General features: G+C 39.3%; 1 protein-coding gene across 2 annotated transcripts in view; it reads right to left on the reverse strand.

Annotated features, from left to right (window-relative positions):
- The window catches only part of HSD17B12 (hydroxysteroid 17-beta dehydrogenase 12), a 155,903-nt gene that overhangs the window by 93,828 nt on the left and 39,438 nt on the right, over positions 1-22,637 (reverse strand). For both annotated transcript variants that reach the window (XM_057747479.1, XM_057747478.1), the window contains exons 2-3: positions 4,208-4,254; positions 1,638-1,713 (exon numbers count right to left, since the gene is read on the reverse strand). In XM_057747479.1, the coding sequence (XP_057603462.1) occupies positions 1,638-1,713; positions 4,208-4,254 (123 nt within the window). The remainder of the gene's footprint in view (positions 1-1,637; positions 1,714-4,207; positions 4,255-22,637) is intronic.

A 22,637-nucleotide genomic window follows, 5' to 3' on the forward strand; every position in this document is an offset into this window, starting at 1 on the left:
TTGCTTTTACATAGTTGAAACCTTGAAAGTTAAAATTCTTAAATGTCCAAGACTTACTGTATATCACAGCTTTGTAAAGATCTGTGCTCTCGACAGTGTTTAAAAAAAAAGATTTAACACACTTTATATTAGGAATCTATAAAGATCTGTTTTTCACACCTAAAGATAAAGTGCATCAATGTGTACTCTGTCCAACAGGAGGAGCTATGGTCTGGGTAGAAATAATAACCAAAAAATACACCTCACAAGGATGTCTGAAGGATCAAAGAGGATACTACAAGTGAGGAATAAATGAATGGTAACATACTATATAAATGTTAGTAGAAGGTGGTAGTGTTAACAATAAAACAAGTATGTTGTGCACCTTAAACTGACATAATGTTATATGTCAGTTTTAGCTCAAAAAGCTGAGGGGAAAATAACAGAAAAACACAGTAGAAATCCTTTCTCATCTGAATGAATCAGGGCAGTTTTTGTTGGCTGGCTACTTAGAAAAGTCAGTTATAGCAAACAATCCTAGAAAATGATAAATACACATTGTAAACATTGTATTTTAATTTAAACCATGAATAAACCAAGTCCTTATCTGAGTTTATTTAGATCTGCTATCAGGAATTCCAGGCTTTCTTACAAAAACCACACCCATAATGCATTATTTATAATTGCAGTTTCAGTTCTCATATACTGCAGCAAAAACTGCAACACATATGAAACAATCAAAACAAATTTCTTTCTTTTTTTTTTTTTTGGCTGCATCATGCAACTCATGGGACCTTAGTTCCCAGACCAGGGATCGAACCCGGGTCTGGCAAGTCCTAACCACTGGACCGTCAGGGAATTTCCAACAGCCAATTTCTAGAAAAACTTGCTTTTCTCACTTTTTTTCAGAGCTTTCAACTTAGTTATAGTACTCCCCTATATCAGTTTACAGAATACTTAATAACAAATGCACCCAGCATAAGTAAATTTGGAAGCAAACACCACTGACTGTTAATAAGTAAACTGTTTGACCTGCAGGAATAAAAGTAGACACACATCACACTGAGAAGACTCCAGGCCACAGTCAGCACACTGGGAACATGAGTCAGTACATTTTTCAAGGAAACGGACAGCACTGGTTTCTCCATCTGGTTGGTTAATTGGATGTCAGCTGAAAGAGTGTTTGGCATATTACAATTGAGGTCTCAAGCACAGCTGTCTAAGAAGAAAGTTCAAGATAGTTTCTCTGTCATATGTATATATGCTACCTTTTGCATTTCGTCCTCAATCATAGATGATATACATTTAAAGACAATGAAGTCAAAGAGTAAAAAAAAAGCAAGAATATTTAAATGAAACAACAGAAAAGGAACTCAGATGTTTAAGGAAAACATGATAAAATGATCAGAGAATTTGACTCCTGACAAAAGAACCTAAATGAGTCAGGAAAAGACATTTTAAGCAAATTATAAAAGTCCTATTAACTTGGAAAAACTGATGATCCATCTGTGAAACACCCCATTAACAGCATGAAAAAGAAGCCTTCTGAACTAAAATAAATACGTCAGTGCCAGATATCTGCTTGGAGACATTAAACGTAGATTAGCTATATTCCCTTTGTGATCACAAGAGGAGGGAAGGGTGATGTGAGAACTTACTGATTTCACTGGAAACCTGGTTCAGTTTGTCCTGTGATCTGCTGATAAGGACAATCTTCATTCCATGCCTTGCTAACTAAAACAATAAAAGAGACCAAACAGCTGAATCACACCTGCATGTTTCACTTTAAAATGTAAATTACTGATACAGTCTCATTTTAAGAAAATCTAACCATATTAATCCAAGTTAAAAAACAAGCAAACCTAAGTGCAATGAATGGGCAAATCAAAATGAAGACTTTACAAAGATTCTCCAAAGGGTTACCTTTATCAATCAAGCTAGTATATAAAAGTCACAGGTTTTAGAAAAAGGAAGAATTTTACTTGTATTTTGTATCTGTCTATACTTAGTTTTTTCAATCATAAGTATCTATTACTTCTTTAATTTAAAAATTAGCTTTAGGAAAGTTTTTGTTTTAGACAGGATACATGAAGACTGCAGAACCGGCAAAGAAAACCACAGTTCAAATGTAAGGAATTCCTAAACACTGAATCAATTTTAAAATGTTTATTTAAACATTATACTTTATGGACTACAAAGGCAAGCTAAGATAATTAATTGGATGACTTAAGAATGTCCTGAGGAGTACCTTCTATGTACTTCCCCAGCACTGTGTAAATGTTGCACAGAACCGGTAAGATTTATGAGAACGTGGTTTCTACCCCAGAGACCCATAAACACAGGGGCAGAGGAAAAAAACACTGATATACATGGAACTTTTTAGTGAACTACTCCAGGCAGTATATAAATAAGAATAAATTAGGTGCTATGAACTATAAGTAATTTAGTAAACTAATTTTTCAGTCCTAAGTCCTAAAGTCAACTTTTATTAAGTAAAGAGTGGTATTGCAAATAAGAAGATATAGAAGAATATTTTTTATGAAAATAATTAAGGTTGGTAATAATTTGCTAAATTAATCTTTTATAAAACCACTAAGGAACCTGTGAATATATATTGATAGTTTTTTTTTTTTAATTAACAGGAGAGGAAGAACAAGGAAAAGCTCTTGATAGAAAAACAGCATCTAATATAAATGTAAAAGGAAAGATATCACTAGAAAATTACCATTTTTAAACCACCCTAGTAATAACTAGTTAAGGCAAAAATTAGCAACAGACATTGGGTAGAAGATTGTTGGGAAATGAGATATTCATACAGTCTCAAAGTATCACCCCACAGATTCTTTATTAATTACAAATGGGAAAAGGTATTTTTATAATGGAAAATTATGGCATACATCTTAATAAATAATTTATTTTAAAATAATCAATAAAGGAACAAATGGACTTCTTGTGGCTCCTGATAAGATAAGCCCAAAAGAACACAGTATCACCTGTGCAGCATTACTGCTAAAAAAGGTTTAACTTGAATCTAATCATGAGGAAACAATCAGACAAATCCAAATTGAGAAATCTACAAAACAACTGGCTTGGATTTTTTCAAAAATGCCACCGTTATAAAAGAAAAATAGAGAAAAAAAGGAGGGGCTAGGGAACTCTCCTAGTCGAGAGATACGACATCAAGAAGCTATGAATGCATAATCCTTAAATGGATTTTGGAACAAAAAAAGAAGCTCTATAAAAGATATTATTGGGACAACTGGGAAACTTGTATATGGACTGTACATTGTATAATAGCACTGTGTCAAGTTAAACTTCCTGTGTGTGACCAATGTGCTGTGGTTACAAGTGTGAATGTTCCAGTTCTCAGAAGCTTCATGCTGAAGTATTCAGGAGTGAATTGGTACAATGTCTGTAACTCCCAAATGGTCCAGCCCAATTATAATTATAATGATAAATTAAATGTGACAAAATGTTAACAACTGGTGAATCCCTGTGAAAGGTATATGGGTGTTCACTGTACTCTTCTTGCAAATTTTCTGTATTTTTATGTTCAAAATAAAAAGCTGGAAAAACAAAGGATTTTTTTAAAACCCCTTTTAAAGGACAAATGAGAGATGCAATGGATCTGCCAGGATCCTCATTACAACTGGGCAATATCAGGGGCTACTGGTGCCCCTGTGGGACTGGAAGGTGAGAAGCTCGCCTCCACAGCACTGCCAAGGCTCCTGCTTTGCACAGTGGTCTTCAGACTACTGCGGTTGCCTATTCTTCCGTTACATTACAGAGAACTTGAATCCTCTGCCTGTGTCTGTCAATATTTGTCAATCACAGTCCTTCTTGTGAAAATGATGCCATGGACTTGTCTGGAGATGCAACCACTCTCTAATAATATATCTACCATTTGGGAAATAATCCAAAACAATTAATTTTAAAAACTGAGAACTGTCCATACTTACACAATATAAAATAAAATTACACTAAAACTTTCACAATTCCAAGTTACCAGGATAAAAAGTTTGACACACATTTTGCACAAAAATTTGTTTTAAAGTTGTGTTTAAGCAAATATAGTATTTCTAACAAGATCGAAACAAAGTACATCTATTATACTGTATAACATTATATTTATGCTTTTCACTTCAAAAGTCAAAACCACTGTAAGAAATCACTCTATACTTGTTCTTATATTTTTACAGGAAAAAGAAAAGTCTTGAAAATTACCTACCTCTTCTGCATATGATTTTCCAATTCCATCAGTACTACCTGTGACAACTGAGAAGAGAAAAAGGTAACAGTTTAGTTTAAGAATTAACAATGTAGAACTGATCACAGTTAGGATCCACCAATTAGACACAAGAGGACCTGTGTAATAGTTGACCCTGACAACATGGGTTTGAACTATGAGCATCCACTTACAGGCAGATTTTTTCCAATAAATACATATTACAGTACTACACGATCTGAGGTTGGTTGATTCCACAGACACAAAATCTTGGAGGCGAAATCTCAGATACTGAAAGCCGACTGTAAAGTTACACTTGGATTTCCAACTGCATGGAGGGTTCATGCTCCTAACTCCCCCATGCTGTTCAAGAGTCAACTGTACTTTGATGGAAAAGATGGAGCAATTACCAGTGGTTCAAATTTAGGAATGAATACCCACGACAGTGGCTAAAATTAAAAAGACTGCAATACCAAGTCCTGACAAGGATGTGGAGCAACTAGAATGCTCATACATTGCTGGTGGCACTGTAAACTGACAGTCATTTCGGGAAAATGATTTCGCATTATGTCTAGAAATAAACGTGTGCCTATCTATGACCTAACAATTCCCAAGAGGTAATTAGGCATCACGTCTACCAAAACAACGTCCGTGGCAGCTTTATTTATGTACAGTTGGTAAATATATCCAAATTTTTTTTTTTTTTGGTCACACCACCTGGCATGTGGAATCTTAATTCCCTGAGCAGGGATCGAACCCACACCCTCTGCAGCGGAAGCATGGAGTCTTAACCACTGGACCACCAGGGAAGTCCCCACCTGCCCAAATATTAAACTACAAGAGAATGAATAAGTAAATTAAGGTATATTCACACAATACTAAATAGCAATAAAATAAAAAAAAGAACTACTAATACACACAAAACATGAACAAATCTCCCAGACATTATGTTGAGTGAAAAAAGCCTGAGATAAAAGTGTTATGATTACATTTATGCAATTCCTAAAAGGGCAAAACTAATCTATAATGATGGGAGTCAGAACATTAGCTACCCCTGGGTAATGGGGCAGATGACAGGGAAGCATTAAGGGAACCTTCAGGATGTAGGAGATATGCTATACCTTTTTGTGTATATGTGTATGTAAAAATTCATGTAGCTATACAATTAAGTACACACTACATCTGTTATACTTTAATAAACTTTTTTTAGTTACAGGTAGTAGAAAGAAATTTAATAATATCTATTTCTTCTATGGAAAAGCATATTTCTCTTAAAAGCTCTAAAACCTTATGTAGCGTAAACATTTAAAAATGGGTCAGGCTACACCATGGTATCTTACCTGTACAATACTGGAATCATGTTTGTTACAACTTCATAGCATGGTTTTGAATAGCATCCCAAAAGATTAGAGATGCCCCCAAAACTTCTCGATGAGTTTTTCCAAACCATTTATGAATTATGGAAAACAAGTTACGCTCTAAAGAAGGATTTTCTTGTATTTGTCCTAAAATCACTTCTTTGAAATCACACAATGGTCCCTACTTTTACTATTCAGAAATATGGCAGACATATCTAATCTCTTCCTAGTCATATCTTTCATAATCATAATAGATTATGAAATCATAAAATAGGTTATGAAATCCTATCTATCTAGATCTATTTATCTGTCTTCATCTCTCTCAGTCTTCCCTGCTCTACCTCCTCCTCTTTTTCTCCCTCCGCCTCCCTCCTGGCCCTGCCCTGTCATCTGTTGAAGATATTAAGTCACACATTTACACTTAACCAACCTGTCGTTGGCTGACTGCACCCTCCTGATGTCATTTAACATGTTGTTCCACCCCCTACTAGTTAGCTGTAGATGCTCAAATTCGGGCTTGATTTTTTGGATAAGAATACTTCATAAGTGATACTGTATACTTCTATCAGGAGGCACACGTCTGCTAGCCTTGCTTTTTGTTATATTAGCAGCCATTGCTGATCACTGCTGAGATACACTGTTTCATCAGAGATTGCAAAATGGTGATATTTGAATTCTATCATCCCATCTTCATTTATTAGCTGGAATATTTACATAGAGAAATGACTCCTCATCAGTTATTTGATTACAAATGATACAGAGTTTGCACAGGAACACAAGATAAATGTTTCATATTTTTCTCCTTTACCAGTTTTCAAAATAAATTGGTTCTCTGGCATCTTCCAAAGGTAACTCGTGTTTTTGTGATTGTGGTTTTATTTACAAGAAACATTACTAACTCATGGATTTAAACAATTGTAGCAGAACCCCCCACCTATATGAAATTCAATATCATATGAAAGTTCCTTCAACCTCATGATCAATTCAGTTGTACATTTCTGCAACTTTTCATCTCCTGAATATTTTGGAAGTGTGGGGATCCAAATTTTATACTGTATTCCTGCTACTGATGCATTAATGTCTCACAAGTGAAGGTTAAACATTTCTAATTGTCTCCAATTCTCTCCTTTTCCTTCTCTCTGTGATAAACTTTTCTGCTCTCTCCAAGATCCCCAGAATCTCACCTCCTCCCTTCTTCCTTCAAAGTCTTGTTCAAACTCAACCAACTCCACTGTTCAGATAACGTCAAACAAAAGAAACCTTTCTCCCCCAAGCTCCCCTAGCTCTTTTTTTTATTTCCATAAGTTTATTTATTTATTTATTGGTTGCGTTGGGTCTTCATTGCTGCACACAGGCTTTCTCTAGTTGCGGAGAGCGGGGGCTACTCTTCCTTGTGGTGCACAGGCTCCTCACTGTGGTGGCTTCTCTTGTGGAGCACAGGCTCTAGGTGCGTGGGCTTCAGTAATTGTGGCACGTGGGCTCAATAGTTGTGGCTCACGGGCTCTAGAGCACAGGCTCAATACTTGTGGGACACGGGCTTAGTTGCTCTGCAGCATGTGGGATCTTCCTGGACCAGGGAACGAACCTGTGTCCCCTGCAATGGCAGGCAGATTCTTAACCCCTGTGCCACCTAGGAAGTCCCTCCCCTAGCTCTTTACATGCACTTCTCTTACAGCACTTACCACTCTCTACTTTGAATTGCATTCTCTTACATGTACACATCTTAATTCTTCTACCAGATTCCAGGCTCACTGCAATGTGACGTACACAAGGTAGGTGCTCAGTAGACATTTGCTGAATGCATTTAGTTGGTCTTACAAACTACAAAACGCATAAGACTTAGATGATTTCCCTGAGAACCTGGTTTCTCAAAGTTCTTCACTTTACAAGTACAGTACCTTATACTCTCCTAATCTGTCTGCCAATCTATTCACAGTCTTTGGTACCTAGATTATTCTGCTTACTCTCTACAACTGTCATGCAAGCAAATCCTATATGTGATCACAGCACTGAATCAATGGCAACATCAGATTTTCTCAAGTTAGGTGCATTAAGATCCTTCAATAAGAAAATGCTCAATAATTAAACTACAATAAAGTCACTCCAAATAATGCATCTAGAATTTCTGGCTGGCACACACATATTTCCAAAGAATTCAGATGACTCAGGTGTGTGTGTTTGTGTTTGTATCTATGTGTGTATTTAAAATTGCCAACCCCAGGCTGATTTAGACCAGCATACCACACTTTAAAAATAGTCCTGGAAAGCCCAGAATATGCCAGGACTAGAGATTATAAAATTTGCCTAAGGGATAACAAACCTTCCTTTTTCAGATTCTCCAGTTTTTGGAGTTTGTAATGGGCACTGTTAGAGCACCAACCACATCCTCCCTTCCAACACAGAGGTCTTCAGGCAATCCTCCCGCCAGGAGTGTTATGTGCTGTCAGCTCACAAGTGAGCATCTCCCAGGAACTGCCCTCAGCCAAAGGGAGCCGCCTTGCCCAAGGTTACTGCCCCTCCCCTGGGCAGTACATGTCTAATGACTGGTCCACACAAAGATCCAGCTCCCTTACCTCACTCAGGCATCTGTGAAGGGCCACCCCAGGTTCAGAGCTTCCCATGGGATCAGGTGTGACTCCTGCATCACAGTTTGACTTCTCCCTCTGCCCTACTCTGCTTCCTTTGCTTCCTCAAAGGTGCTCTCCTTAGAGCATCCCCCAAACTGTACACACACATCTCAATGTCCAAGTCTATTTCCTGATGAACTACTGAGAGCCTGCAGTCAAGCTCCCTTTTTAAAGTGATTTTATTTATATCTAAGTAATACATAACTTAGTCTGAAAAAGAAAACAGTTACAAATTTTTAGACCAAGAAACAGCAGGACTTTACCCCCATCCTTCTGCACCTTCCCATTCCATCCCCAGAAGCAACCATTTTCATTGCCTTCAATTGTTTTTCCTTATCTTTACATGTTCTATACCCCATGTTACACTGTCATTTCCTGATTCATCAACACATTACTTGACTAAGGGTTGATGAGAACTTTCACTCCCTTTTATTTTCCCCATCCTTCCAATGAAGTTAATCACAAGATTCTGTCAACTGTCAGTGTTTACCTTACTGTAATACTGCAACTCAATTCTGATATTAACCACCCAGAGTCAGTGCAGATCCCAAAGGTTAAAGGTCCCCAGCAAAACTGCCCACAACGCGGGCACCAGCCATCAGTTCACGGGTCCCTAGACCACCCACACTTGTGACTAGCTGGCTACAAAGTTCTGGGTCCTCGGGTTCAGTAATTCACTAGAATGGGTCACTCAGGATAACTTACAATTCATGCTTACAGCTTTATAATAAAGGATACAAATCAGGACCTACCAAATGAAAAGCCACAGAGGGCAGGGTCTAGGAGAGAGCTGAATGCAGAGTTTCCAGGTCCTCTCTGAATCAGGGCAGGTCAGCCCCCTACCCCAAGCACATCGATGTGTTCACCCACTACATCAAGCTTCAGGGTCCAGAGCTGTCACTGAGTTTCATTTCAAAGGTATGGTTGATTGAATCACCGGACACAGGACTGAACTCAACCTCCAACACCCCCTATTCCTCCCCAGAGCTTGGAAGGTTGAGTTGGTATCACAAGGATCAAAGCTCCAATCTTCTAACCACAGGGTTGGTGTTTTTGGCAGGACCAACCCCCATCTTGAGTCATGTCATTAGTATAAACTATCAGAGCCCACCATGAATAACAAAGACACTCCTATCACTTAGGAAATTCCAAGGATTTACATACTCCCTCCCAGGAACCAGGGACAAAGGTCAGTCGAATTCTCTATTATTGTGGCTAGAAAAAGATATTATCCACTAGTGAACCAAACAGTATAGTAGAATTACATTTTCTTTCCTCATCAACGTTTTTCTTCTCCTGGAGTTAAAATTGCATAGTATTCTTTTTAAGTTTTCCCCTAGTCTCTAACAGCCTCTCAATATAATTATCCACACAATCAACCCCATCAATTTGTTCCATTCCTTTTTTTTCCCCCCTTAAAGATCACCGTCACAGAGCACTCCAGCTTTCATCCTACTCCAACCTGGAATACTCTGTGGTACAGCCACTGTTCTAGAACACAATCTTGGGAATTCCCTCGGACTCTCTCCTGGGTTGAAGCTCTTGTTTTCTAGATCTTGTTCTATTCCCTCTTTATGAAGAACACCTTAGCTTCCCAAGAAAGGATGCATGAAGATACATATGGTAAACATTTTGAAAAGTAATTTTTAGATTTTAAAATAGTCTTAGACTTACAAAAAAAAGGGAAAAAAAAAAGGCATGAAGATAATACAGAATGTTCTCTATACTCCAAGCCAGTTTCTCCTATTACTAACATCTTACATTAGTATGGTAAATTTGTCACAAATAATGAACCAATAATGATACATTATTATTAACTAAAGTTCATATTTTTTCAGACTGTCTTGTTACTGAGTGTCCTTCTGTTCTAGGATGCCATCCAGAATATCATATTAAATTTAGTTATCACATCTCTTTGTCTCTTCCTGTGACAGTTTGAGGCAATTTTTAAAATTTTTAAAAAATTTTTAAAAACAAAGTCTATATTTTAACTTCATACATAATAATTTAACTAGTATGGACAAAGAAAGTCACCTGCCATATCAGTAAACAAATGATGTTGCAGCCATCAAGCCATCAGCCACTGCAGCCACCCCCCCACTGTGTGCCCTGAGGGGATTCAGGATGGAGGAAAACAGGATTCTGGCCTGTTACGGTGAAAGTCAAAAGAATGACTTCAATGAACTCGCCCATCTTCCTATACATGAAAAAGCACTAAATTCATTAACTTGAGAAGTCTGGTTTTCTTTAATTAACAGCAATCTTTTGATTACTTGGTTTTTGTTGCAAAAAACTCTTATATATCCTGGCTCCTCCCTTACCTCTTTGGAACAGTCCCTCAGAGCTATCTGAGAGGCTGTCTCCCGGGACTTAAGTCCTCAGTATGTCTGCCGAATAAAACATTAATCTCTGCCAAAGAAGCAACTGACAAAGGACTAACCTCCAAAATAGACAAGCAGTTCAATATCAAAAAAAAACCCCACAACCCAACCCAGAAATGGGCAGAAGACCTAAACAGACGACATTTCTCCAAAGAAGGCACACAGATGGCCAACAAACACATGAAAAGATGCTCGACATCACTAATCATTAGAGAAATGCAAATCAAAGCCACAATGAGGTATCACCTCACACTGGTCAGAATGGCCATCATCAAAAAATCTAGAAACAACTGGGACTTCCCTGGTGGCGCAGTGATTAAGAATCCATCTGCCAATGCAGGGGACACGGGTTCGATCCCTGCCCCAGGAAGATTCCCACATGGCGCAGAGCAACTAAGCCTGTGTGCCACAACTATTGAGCCTGTGCACCACAATGAAGAGTAGCCCCCGCTCGCCGTAACTAGAGAAAGCCCGTGTGCAGCAACAAAGACCCAACACAGCCAATAAGTAAATAAGTAAATAAATAAATTTGTTTTAAAAAAAGTCTATAAACAATAAATGCTGGAGAGAGTGTGGAGAAAAGGGAACCCTCCTGCACTGTTGGTGGGAATATAAATTGATACAGCCACTATGGAGAACAGTATGGAGGTTCCTTAAAAACTAAACATGAAACTATCATATGATCCAGCAATCCCACTACTGGGCATATACCCTGAGAAAACCGTAATTCAAAAAGATACGTGCACCACAATGTTCACTGCAGCATTATTTACAACAGCCAGGACATGGAAGCAACCTAAATGTCCATCGTCAGATGAATGGATAAAGAAGATGTGGCACATATATACAATGGAATATTACTCAGCCATAAAAAGGAACAAAATTGAGTTATTTGTAGTGAGGTGGATGGACCTAGAGTCTGTCATACAGAGTGAAGCAAGTCAGAAAGAGAAAAACAAATACCGTATGCTAACTCATATATATGGAATCTAAAAAAATGTTACTGATGAACCTAATGGCAGGGAAAGAATAAAAATGCAAAGAGAATGGACTCGAGGACACAGGGGATAAGTGGATGCTGGGACAAAGTGAGAGAGTAGCATTAACATATACACACTACCAAATGTAAAACAGAAGGCTAGTGGGAAGCTGCTGCATAGCACAGGGAGATCAACTCCATGACTGGTGATAACCTAGGGGGGTGGGATAGGGAGAGCGGGAGGATGGCTCAATAGTGAGGGGATATAGGGATATATGTATAAATACAGCTGATTCACTTTGTTGTACAGCAGAAACTGGCACAACAGTGTAAAGCAATTATACTCCAATAAAGATCTGAAGAAAACAAAGCAAAAAACCCCTTAATTCTCAACTTCTAGGTTGTGCATTTTTTTTTAATTCGACACAAGGTACAGAATTCTAAACAGGAGATCATTTTTAACAAAAAATTTAAAACAATTCTCCATCTCACCAGCATTGTTCTGATTTCAGACAATCTGCTTTTTTGTCACTGGGGCTTTCAGGATTGTTACTTAATCTGTAGGACTCTGTCATGGTAATACAGGTTGGACTGGGTGTTTCTCCACTCATTGGTGTTAGGCACCAATGGGCCTTAAAATCCGTGCTCTTCAATTCTGGCAATTTTCTTATGTATTAATTCTTTGAAAATTTCTTCCCCACATTTTTCTTCAGAATTTCTATTAATCAGAGTTTGGATATAATAGTTTCTCTATTAATCTTACTTTTCTTCTTGTTTACTTTCCTGGAAATTTCTTCAACTTTTATCTTTCAAGTTTCCTACTGACTTGTTAAACTTAGGTGGTCAATTTTTTAATTTTGAAAAGCTCTTCTCTATTCTGATAGTTTTTTCTCTTTTTAAAGCAGCAGCTTGTTCTTACTATAAATCCACTATCTTCTTTTATCCCTGAGGGCATTAATTAGACTTTATCTATTTACACTTTCTTCCTCTCTTTTATTCTGTTTCCTCTAAATTCCTTTTGATTGTTTCACTCTGTCTCATCTTGGAGGCAATAACAGGTAATTAGCGTGCATGGATGGGGTGACTATACTGTACCCCTCACTATAATAATCAATGGGAAAACCAGCTTTTTGATTAGGGAATCCACAAGTCAGTATCTGCACTTTCTCTAGGACCCTTCAGCATCTCTTAAGCATTTCCCAAATTCCAGTCTTCTGGCTGCTGGGTAGTTGGGCAGTTATTAGTCTGTAGACTTTTCACTTAACGCCTGTTCCCAGTCTGGTATCTCACCTCTGCCCTCTTCTGTGCTCAATTTTCTGGAGTATCAAGCATATCTGGTTCAGTGTCCTCCCTCATCCCTGTCTTTTGAGGTACCTGATACTTCTAATTCCTGTGCTTTTCTGGGATCCAGAGCAAACCTGCTGTTTCCCAGTGGTGGACCATCTGTGAGCACTCACGTGTCAGCTCAGCATAAGTTGTCACTCTTCCAACTTCATTTGCTGTGACTGGGGACGAGGGATTTCAGAAGTTCCCTAGTTTCATCAAAATGGTGCTATTTCTTATTCTCCTAATTATCAGAGAGGATTTCCAAAAGATAAAAGGCTAGAAATACTGTTACTTGACTATTTTAAAACTGGAAGTTTCCCAAGGTCCTTCTTAAACATATTATATTAAAGCAGACTAAGTTGAGAATAAGATACTAAACATACTTCTCAAAAAGATTTAGCTTTATGCTCCCAACAAGAACATTTTTTCCTATCATCTCCTGTTATTAACTATCAAATTTAAATCAAACTAACAGTTTTAGAAACTATTATGTGTAAGACTACAAAGAACACAACGGTGTATAAGATCCACTGTGGATATCAGGTGTTCCATCAATCACCCATTTCATTGTTTGGACTTTAAATATTAAGCAGAAACAATATGACTTTACACTGTATAAATATTAAAAATTTAGCCTCTGATCTTTTTAGAGATAAAAATATCACTTTTCCATATTCTGATAATCCTCAAAACCAAATCTAGCACTGTACAGTTACACATAAGTCAGATAATGCCCCACAAGTACATTTTTGTCTGAGAAAACAGAAAAGTGCAAAAATTATTTTTATGGGCACAAAGAAACAAAAAATAAAATCAGAAACCAAGAGTCTCTCTTAGTCATCTCTGTAAGCACTACAGCAGTTCTACAATAATCAGAGTCATGTACAATGGCCAGGCAATGGGGGACCAAGTAGAATTTCCCCATCAAAGGAAATGACAAATTCTTTAGTTCTCTAAGTCATATGATAGGTAATACGTTGGAAATAATGTACAACCATGACCAAGTCATCTGTCAAACTTTAGTCACATAAAAGTTTTACTTGATGCCAAAAAAAAAAAAAGTTAAATTTGTTTATTTAAGACAGGGAGGATGGGGACGAGGATTATTCTGCCTTTGCTTTTAAAGATATACTCTTTGCTTTAAAGCTACATATCTTCCAAGGGTAGTAGCAGAGAGCGCAGCTCACAGTTGGATAGAAAAAAAGTCCTTAATCAGGTTGAGTAATTTTTTAATTTTATAAAATAACAGTGTGAGTCTCACTATTAAGATGATACCATAGTGTCTGGGTAGGCAACTCTTCATCACTGACTTTATTTAGGAAGCTAAGTAAAGCACCTCTTAAATCAAAAGTCTTCTGCCAGTTATTCTGGGGCGCTGGGGAAATACAGGAAAGAGGTTACTACTTTTCACTCTTCTTCCTGTTGGTATTTTTTAACTGAGGTATTTCCAAAAAAAGAAGTCCTTTCCTACAAGAATAGAAAGATGGTGTAAACTGATTCAGCAGATTCTTCACCTATTCCAGTTTCCCAAAAATCAGTGTAGCATTGCTTAAATCAGTGTTTCCTAAGGTCATGTAATACCTGCTTAAAACTGATTTTTTAAAAATTCAATTTAGTAGAAATCTTAATGACTGGATTACTATTTAAAAGACCAATTTCAATTAATATAGATTAGTGTAAAATATGTATATAAAAAACCATTAAAACTTTACAATATTCATCAATGCAGTACTTAAGATCATCTCTTGGTTGGTCTTTTGGGCAACACTATCTAAGCACCATCATCCTGATACACCACCACCCTGCAATGAAAACCAAAGGAAACAAACCCAGATTCCAAACTGTACAAATTAGAAGCACTCCTTGTTTTTCACTTCCTTAAAATGAAAAAATTAAGCACTCACAGCCACACCGAAAGAAGATGCAATGTGCAAAAACAACCTGGGGGACCCATCCTTCTCATGTTATGTACACACATGGGCCAGAGCCTGCTGTCTTCCTCAATACCCATCCTTCCCTTCCTTCTTTGCAGCAATTGTGGTCTGGAACACAAACCCCCTAGCAGCTCTGTGTGGCCATGTGATTAAATCTTGAAAATAAAATGCAAACAGTATTGTGAGGGACTTTGAGAAAGGCTGCTTAAAGGAGTGACTCAGCAGGGAGCCATCCCTTTCTGCCCTTCATCTAGCCAATTCAGAAATGATGGCTGTATCTCCAGCAGTCTTGAACCATGAAGTAACCTTGAGCATAGAAGCCATGGGGTAAGATGAAGGAACATACTCGTAGAAATCAAGGTTTCTCATGACCCCATGGAATTTCTATGACAGTTTTTTTTTTCAACCTATTAGTTTGGTTTTTTGGGTTTTTTTGTGTGTGTTTTTTTTAAACTGCTTACTGCAGAGAATCAAACACACACAAAAAGTGGGATATTCCCTGGAGGTCCAATTGTGAAGACTCCGAGCTTCCACTGTAAGGGGCATGGGTTCGATTACTGGTCAGGGAACTAAGATCCCGCGTTTTGGCCTGCAGAGTGCCCCCCTGCCCCCACCAAAAAAAAAAAAAAGAAAAAGAGAACAAAAAAAACCTAAAAACAAAAAAACAAAAACTACACAAGAAGTCCGTCTACTCTTCTTTAAGCTGGGTGAAAAATAAACTTCTCTACTGTTAAAGTCACTAGTCACTATTACAGGCCTAGAAAAGCAAGAGTAAGCTGTCAATAAATTGTTAAAACAGTGTTTAATATTACGAAAATAAATTTTAACATATTGAGGTATGGGGAAGCCATTCTCGCTTATATATGAGTTAACTTGAATTTTAACTAAAACAGTCTATTTGTGGCCTCAAACATATATTGTACATCTGCTTTCACTGTTCAAGAAAAGGGCACACTGGGGAACTTCCCTGGTGGTCCAGCAGTGAAGTCCATGCTCCCAGTGCACGGAGAGGGAGTCCAAGTTCGGTCCCTGGTCAGGGAACTAAGATCCCACAGAAATAAAACCCCACACATCACAAATAAGCCCTTGCACTGCAGCTAGAGAAGCCTGCGTGCCGCAACCAAAGACTCAGCACAGCCTAAATAAATAAATAATAAAAATTAAAATATTTTTAAGAAGGGGCACATTGGGACTTCCTAGGTGGCACAGTGGGTAAGAATCCGCCAGCCAATGCAGCGGACACGGGTTCGATCCCTGCCCCAGGAAGATCCCACATGCCGTGGAGCAACTAAGCCCATGCGCCACAACCATTGAGCCTGCACTCTAGAGCCCGTGAGCCACAACTATTGAGCCCATGTGCTGCAACTACTGAAGCCCATGCACCTAGAGCCCGTGCTCTGCAACAAGAGAGGCCACAGCAATGAGAAGTCCGTACACCACAAGGAAGAGTAGCCCCTGCTCACTGCAACTAGAGAAAGCCCGTGTGCAGTAAGGAAGACCCAACACAGCCAATTAAATAAATAAATAAATAAACAAACAAATAAATTTATTTATTTATTTATTTAAAAAGGGGGGGGGGGCACACTGACCAGAAATAAGAATGTCTATGTTAAAATTAAAGATTAAATGTCTGCCTTCCTGGGATACCAATGCTGGTAACTCCTTTGATTTTAAGACTCCCTTCGCAGGTGTCAAGGCCATACTGCCTCACCTATATGCTGGTCATTTGTTTTGAAACCTTGAAGAAATTTATCCCTGAGTTGTTTAATGTTCTTTCTTCTGACAAGATATAAAACTATGCTGAAAACCTGCTTCTCCGGAGCAGTTTCTCAAGAGTTATTTGGAGGCTGTTTTCCTGGCTATAGTCCTCAGGTGGGTTCAAATAAAACTTTTTCTATTCTCATTGACTATTTATTATTTTCGTCGACAGTATTCACATCATTATAAGAATATTTGCTCAAGGTACTTCACTGATACCACCCAGTCAATTCTCACAACAGCTCTCATCTGAGTTTAAGCTATCATCCCAACACACAAGGACTTGTGCAAAGACCCTTTCAGTTCCTTCCCGCTTGATTCATGCAATACACAGCTAAGAATTATCCTTCTCAAACACCATCTTCTTGATCTCATTCTTCCATCAAATGCGACAATGCTGCCCTATGGCTAATTATATAAAACCTGGAACACAAATCTATTCACATCTCCCCATGCCACCACCTGGGGCGACCAGCATTCATCTCCAGCAAGAACTACTGCAACAGCCTTCTAACTTATTCACCAGCTCCCTCTCTTATTCCTCTCCAACCCATTCTCCCACACTGCAGCCAAAGGGATCACTCCATTGGGCAAATCTGACATCACTTCCCTGCCAAAAACTTGTCAATGGTTTCCCACTGCCCTAATTCTTTATAAGGTCTTCCATGAGCTGACTCTACCTCCCATCACTTTCTCCCTACCACCCACTGCCCTGGTCATGCTGAAGTTTGTCCAATTCCTACAAGGTAATATGCTCTCTTTTCACGAACGTTGTTCCCTCTACTCCCAATTTCACTTCCACCAGTTTCTCTCTTCCATCCCTGACGCCCTCACTTGAACATCTCCTCTCCTTTAAGCCTCCCTTGACCTCTAGACTAGCAGGATCTCATAGCTCTCTGGCCTCAGGGTACTCTGTACTTCCCCTACTTCACATTCATCTTATAGGTTTCCATAAGGGTCTGGGTCACCGCAGTCTAAGGGCTAGCCCCCGGTGCTTGGCAAAAAGTAGATGATGAATGAGGTTCTGTGAGATGAGTGAATGCGTGAATGAATAATAGGAGATTATGAACAGAAAAGCAGCCTCTTATGACACTCCCCACTGCTTTACCCACTCTTTTTTTTTTACAGAAATAACGCCCAATCACCTACTGTACACGACAAACACTCTTTAGCCCGTCTCAACACCAATAATCAGTGACCTAGGGACTTCCCTGGCGGTCCTGTGGCTGAGAGTCCGCCTCCCCACGCAGGGGACGTGGGTTCCACGTCTGGCTGGGGACCTCAGACGCCGCACGCGCGGAACTGAGCAGCCGCGGAGCCCGCATGCCCGGGACGGCCCCGCGCGCTGCCGCTGCGACCCCACGGAGCCAACAGTACATATGAGTAAATAAATATTTAAAAAAAAAAAAAAAGGCTCAGTGATCTAACATAAAATCTAAGAAATTTCACCGAGAGAAGTTTCACTCTGTTTGTGATGAATCTATAGATGCACATTTTCGAGGATTCTGAGGCTGTCCTTGAGCCTCAGGGACGCTTCTCAGCGCTGGAGGGAACGACCTCACCCATCATGTGCCGGGGTGGGCATGAGGTGAACGAATACAAAGCAGGGGGAGGGGAGGGGGAGATGAACCACTGTGGTTTAGTGAAGCACGCCGAGTCACCAGCGCCGTGCCATCTCCCTGCTCTTGGCATTAAGATCTGCTTCTTCAGTCAACCCTCAACTTCTCAAGATTCTGTTCTGCCACGGAGTAAGTGGATAAGTTAAGGTCGTTTTCAACAATACACAGAAAAAAGCCACAGGTATTGCCCACGCATGACCCGGTGGCCTCGGGCATTACCCACAGCCCTGTGGGGTGTGAGAGTATTTCCGGTAGCCAGGGGCAGAACTGAGGTACAGGACGGAGAGAAGGAAGAGGGGAAAAGAGCAGATTTAAAAAGGCTTCTGTTTTCGTATATAAATATAACACCAGAAACCAAATCTGCAAGCCTCTGAGAAGACGGAAACTGACAGCTATAAAGAGTACCCCAGCTTGGCATCCAGAAGTGTCTAGCTTGTTACAGATTATATAAAATACTGGCAACTGACCAGGGCTCAGCTTCCAGGTTTTATACAGTCAACAAAAATGCTTCAGTTTGTGTAGGTTAAAAATATTCTACTCTTTTTGTCCTCGACTTGCTAGGAACAGATATTTTTAGTAAGAGCCCAATCAACCTTATCAAAATCAAACATCAAAAATAGACTAGAGGAACAGTGGAAGCAAACATTATTTTTAGCGCTTCTGTCTATTCCCTGCCATTACCCACTAAATTCTCACTGCAGAGCCCATGCATAAGAGCCTAGTTATTCCAGGCAGGTTCCTTCTCGTGACCCTCCCTCCCCCGCCCCCCCCCCCCCCGCCCCCCACGCCCCCAACACCTGAATACAGAAAACACTCGATTGATTAAAGATTGATACTGCCGCAAACCATCACAGCTGCCGTTCCTCTGAGTGCTCTTGGGGGGTGGGGAGAATAGAAAATGACAGAGAGCTTGCATCAGTATTCCTCTTGGGGATCTATTACATGGAAAGAAAATTGCTATTTCAATTCCCTTTTCTTGCTAAAAATAGCAGTCTCAATTGATTCAGGCAAACAGGGACCGGCTTAGCAGGGCTGAATTTAGAAACCACTGAAGTCCCAAGGAGCAAATGCTAAGGCAGCCTAACACATGCCAGCTCATATTAACAAAGAACAAAGAGGAGAGGCATGCAGCCTGCAAGTTAACAAAACGGCAGCAACTTCCTGTGTTTTTATTACAGAGAAGCAGTGAACGTGATGCAAAATAAGGAAAGACAACTATAACTTGTTCTCATCATATTTTAATAAAAAGTAACTTTATAGGGGAAAAATCAGATTATGCATCAACCTTGATATTGTGGGCATTTCTCACAACCTCATGGTTTGGGGAAATACACGTCTCTTCTCAAGCACAGTATACTACTATGGAAAGAAAAGGCCCAGTCTACAAACATGCTATCCCAGTACTATACAGGCCCCTCTCCCACTAAGTCCTCTTGGGTTCCCTACTGAACAGCTCTCTCTCTTACACTTCCCTCCTTTTCTCTTGATCCAACCAATGCTACAGACAGTTAGTTATAATTTGCCACTTAGAAAACTAACAAACAAAACTAAAAGTGAACAAGACAACATTCAAAGTACCTACAGGTTCAGAAGAGAGAAAAGGAAGAAACTGCAAAACGCAGGATCCGCTTAAGGCAGCTAATCCCCTGGGCCCACTTCCAGGCAAGGCCATGTAATACATTCTGGTGGCACCAAAACCCAAAAATATCTCCTGCCTGATTCTTTCACTTTACTTGGTTAACCAAAAACCTTTGCAGATAATGATTCATTTCAGTTAATGCCACATCCTCATTAAAAATGCAAACCCTTGTACAAGAATTAAAAGGCTATGAATCCTTGTGCCTCAGTGTGATTTAGTGGCCTCAAACTGCTTTCTGGCTTCCTTTGGGGATACCCAAAATGAAAGGATATCACGGAAGGGGCCTCCTGAGGGTAGGAATTCTGACTGGGAACAAAGGGGTTACTACTTGCAGATCACAGGCCTACAAGTAAGACCCCACCGAGGAAAGGCTTTACGCTTTTGCTATTTACAAAGGGAGTATGTGAAGCGGTTAAGAGAGTGGGCGCTAAAATCAACAAGCAAGGTTCAAGTCTAAGTTCAAATGCCAAATCTGCTATCTATCAGAGGCTACTTAAACTCTATTGTCTCAGTTTCTTTATCTATAAAGTGAAGACAACACAATCTGTCTCCTAAAGTTACTGTAAAGACTCAATAAAATAATGTTAATAATAGTACTCACCATACTGGATTGTTTGAGAATTAAACAGCCTAACGTATACGATGTACTTAGCATGGAACTTAGCATATTATAAATTCTCAATAAATATTAGCAGATGAGGCGTACTAGAAAGTGGAAGGAATCTATATGCAGTGAAAGAAAAAGGTAAGCTGGACCTCATCAAAACTAAATTTTTTTATACATCGAAGGACAATATCAAAAGAGTGAAGAGACAAACCAAAGAATGGGAGAAAATATCTGCAAATCATATACCTAATAAGGGACCAATACCCAAAATATATAAAGAATTCCTACAACTCAACAACAAAAAGATAACCCTATATTAAAATGGGCAAGACCTGTACAGATATTTACCCAAAAAATATATACAAGTGGCAACCAAGCATATGAAAAAATGTTCAGCATCATTAGGGAAACACAAGTTAAAACTACAATGACAAATTAGTCTGGCCATAACTAAAAAAGAAAAGAAAAGAAAATAAAATGGAAAATAACAAGCGTTGGTAAGGATATAGAGAAAGTGGGGTCCCTGTACACTGCCGGTAGGAAAGCAAGATGGTACAGCCACTGAGGAAAACCGTTTATGTTTAGCAGCTCCTCAAAAAGAGAAACACGAGTTCCCCATGTGACCCATGAATTCCACTCCTGGGTATATACTCAAAAGAACTGCAAACCACATTCAAACAGAAACCTGTACATTGAGCCAAAAAGGGGAAACAACCCAAATGTCCATCATTTGGAATGGACAAATGAAATGTGGCACATCCATACAATGGAACATTACTCAGCCACAAAAAAGAACGAAGTACTGACACATATGCCAATGGGGATGAACCCTATGTTTAAACACTCTAAGAGAAAGAAGCCAGATACAAAAGATCACACTGTATGATTACGTGAAACATCCAGCATAGTAAATCCACAGAGAAGAAAGAGTAGTGGGTGCCAGGAGCTGGGGAAAGAGGGATAAAGAGTGACTGCCTACTTGGTATGGTGTTTCCTTTTAGGGTGAGAAAAATGCATTGGCACTAGACAGAAGTGATGGTTGCCCAACACTGTGAATGTCCTAAATTCCACTCAACTGTGTACTTTAAAATGGGGAATGGTTAATTTTCTGTTACGAGAATGTTGCCTCAATTCTTAAAAGTCTCTTTTAAAAAAAGTTAGTAAAGATTAGCTTTTCACCAAGGGCTAGACCAAGAAAAGAAACTGCTATTTCTCTTGCTGCATGGTTCCTTGAATTCAGGAAGTTAGACTTCAATTAACACATCATGCAGTTTACACAACAGAATGCAGAGGAACCTACATTTGGATTGTCCCCATGGGTAGAACAGCCCTTTTACATGTAGCCAAATTTATGGAGGACCTAATATGTGCCAAACAAAGTAGCAAGCGCTTTAGATATTTTAATTGTCCCAACACTCTGTTAGCAGCTGTGCCAGCAACTACGTGAGGGTTACAGATAATATTATAGTATCCAATTTTTTTTTAATTTTTATTTTTTGAGCTGTGCCACATGGCTTGCGGGATCTTAGTTCCCCAACCACAGACTGAACCTGGGCCCTGGTAGTGAAAGCACCAAGTCCTAACCACCAGACTGCCAGGGAATTCCCAGTAGTATCTAATTTTATAAATAAAGAAACCATCTCAGAGTGATTAAGTGACTTGCCAATGGTCACATCATCCTCAATCTGATCCCCAGAACATGAACCCACTAAACAATACAACACTGACTTATAAACTTGGAACTATCAAAAACAGTCACATTTAGCAAAGATGCATGGTGCATAAACAAATACTCCAAGGAGTCTCTTGCTCATTAATCTGATGATGCAGAATCCAACTTTATTTTTCATTATTCCTTAACTAGCCTCTTAACCAGCCAATCTGTCTGGTGTTTCCAAAATATAACTTGCCAGGGAATGGGCCCCACAGTGTGCCCAAGTCACTCCTCATATTGAGAAGGACATTTCTCTTTACTCCCCACCCCCATCAGTCACCTTCCAATAATCTGAACCTCTAAGCTTTACAGACCACAACAATCATTAAGTCTGGCTGACTATGTAGCCTCTAGGATGTCAAAGTCCTGACTAACTTATTATTCGAGGCTAAATACTATTCACAAGTTCAAAATAACTGGAAGCGGGCTTCCCTGGTGGCGCAGTGGTTAAGAATCCACCTGCCAATGCAGGGGACAGGGGTTCAATCCCT

The sequence above is a fragment of the Hippopotamus amphibius genome, chromosome 9 (assembly GCF_030028045.1).
Source record: "Hippopotamus amphibius kiboko isolate mHipAmp2 chromosome 9, mHipAmp2.hap2, whole genome shotgun sequence".
Classification (NCBI taxonomy): domain Eukaryota; kingdom Metazoa; phylum Chordata; class Mammalia; order Artiodactyla; family Hippopotamidae; genus Hippopotamus; species Hippopotamus amphibius.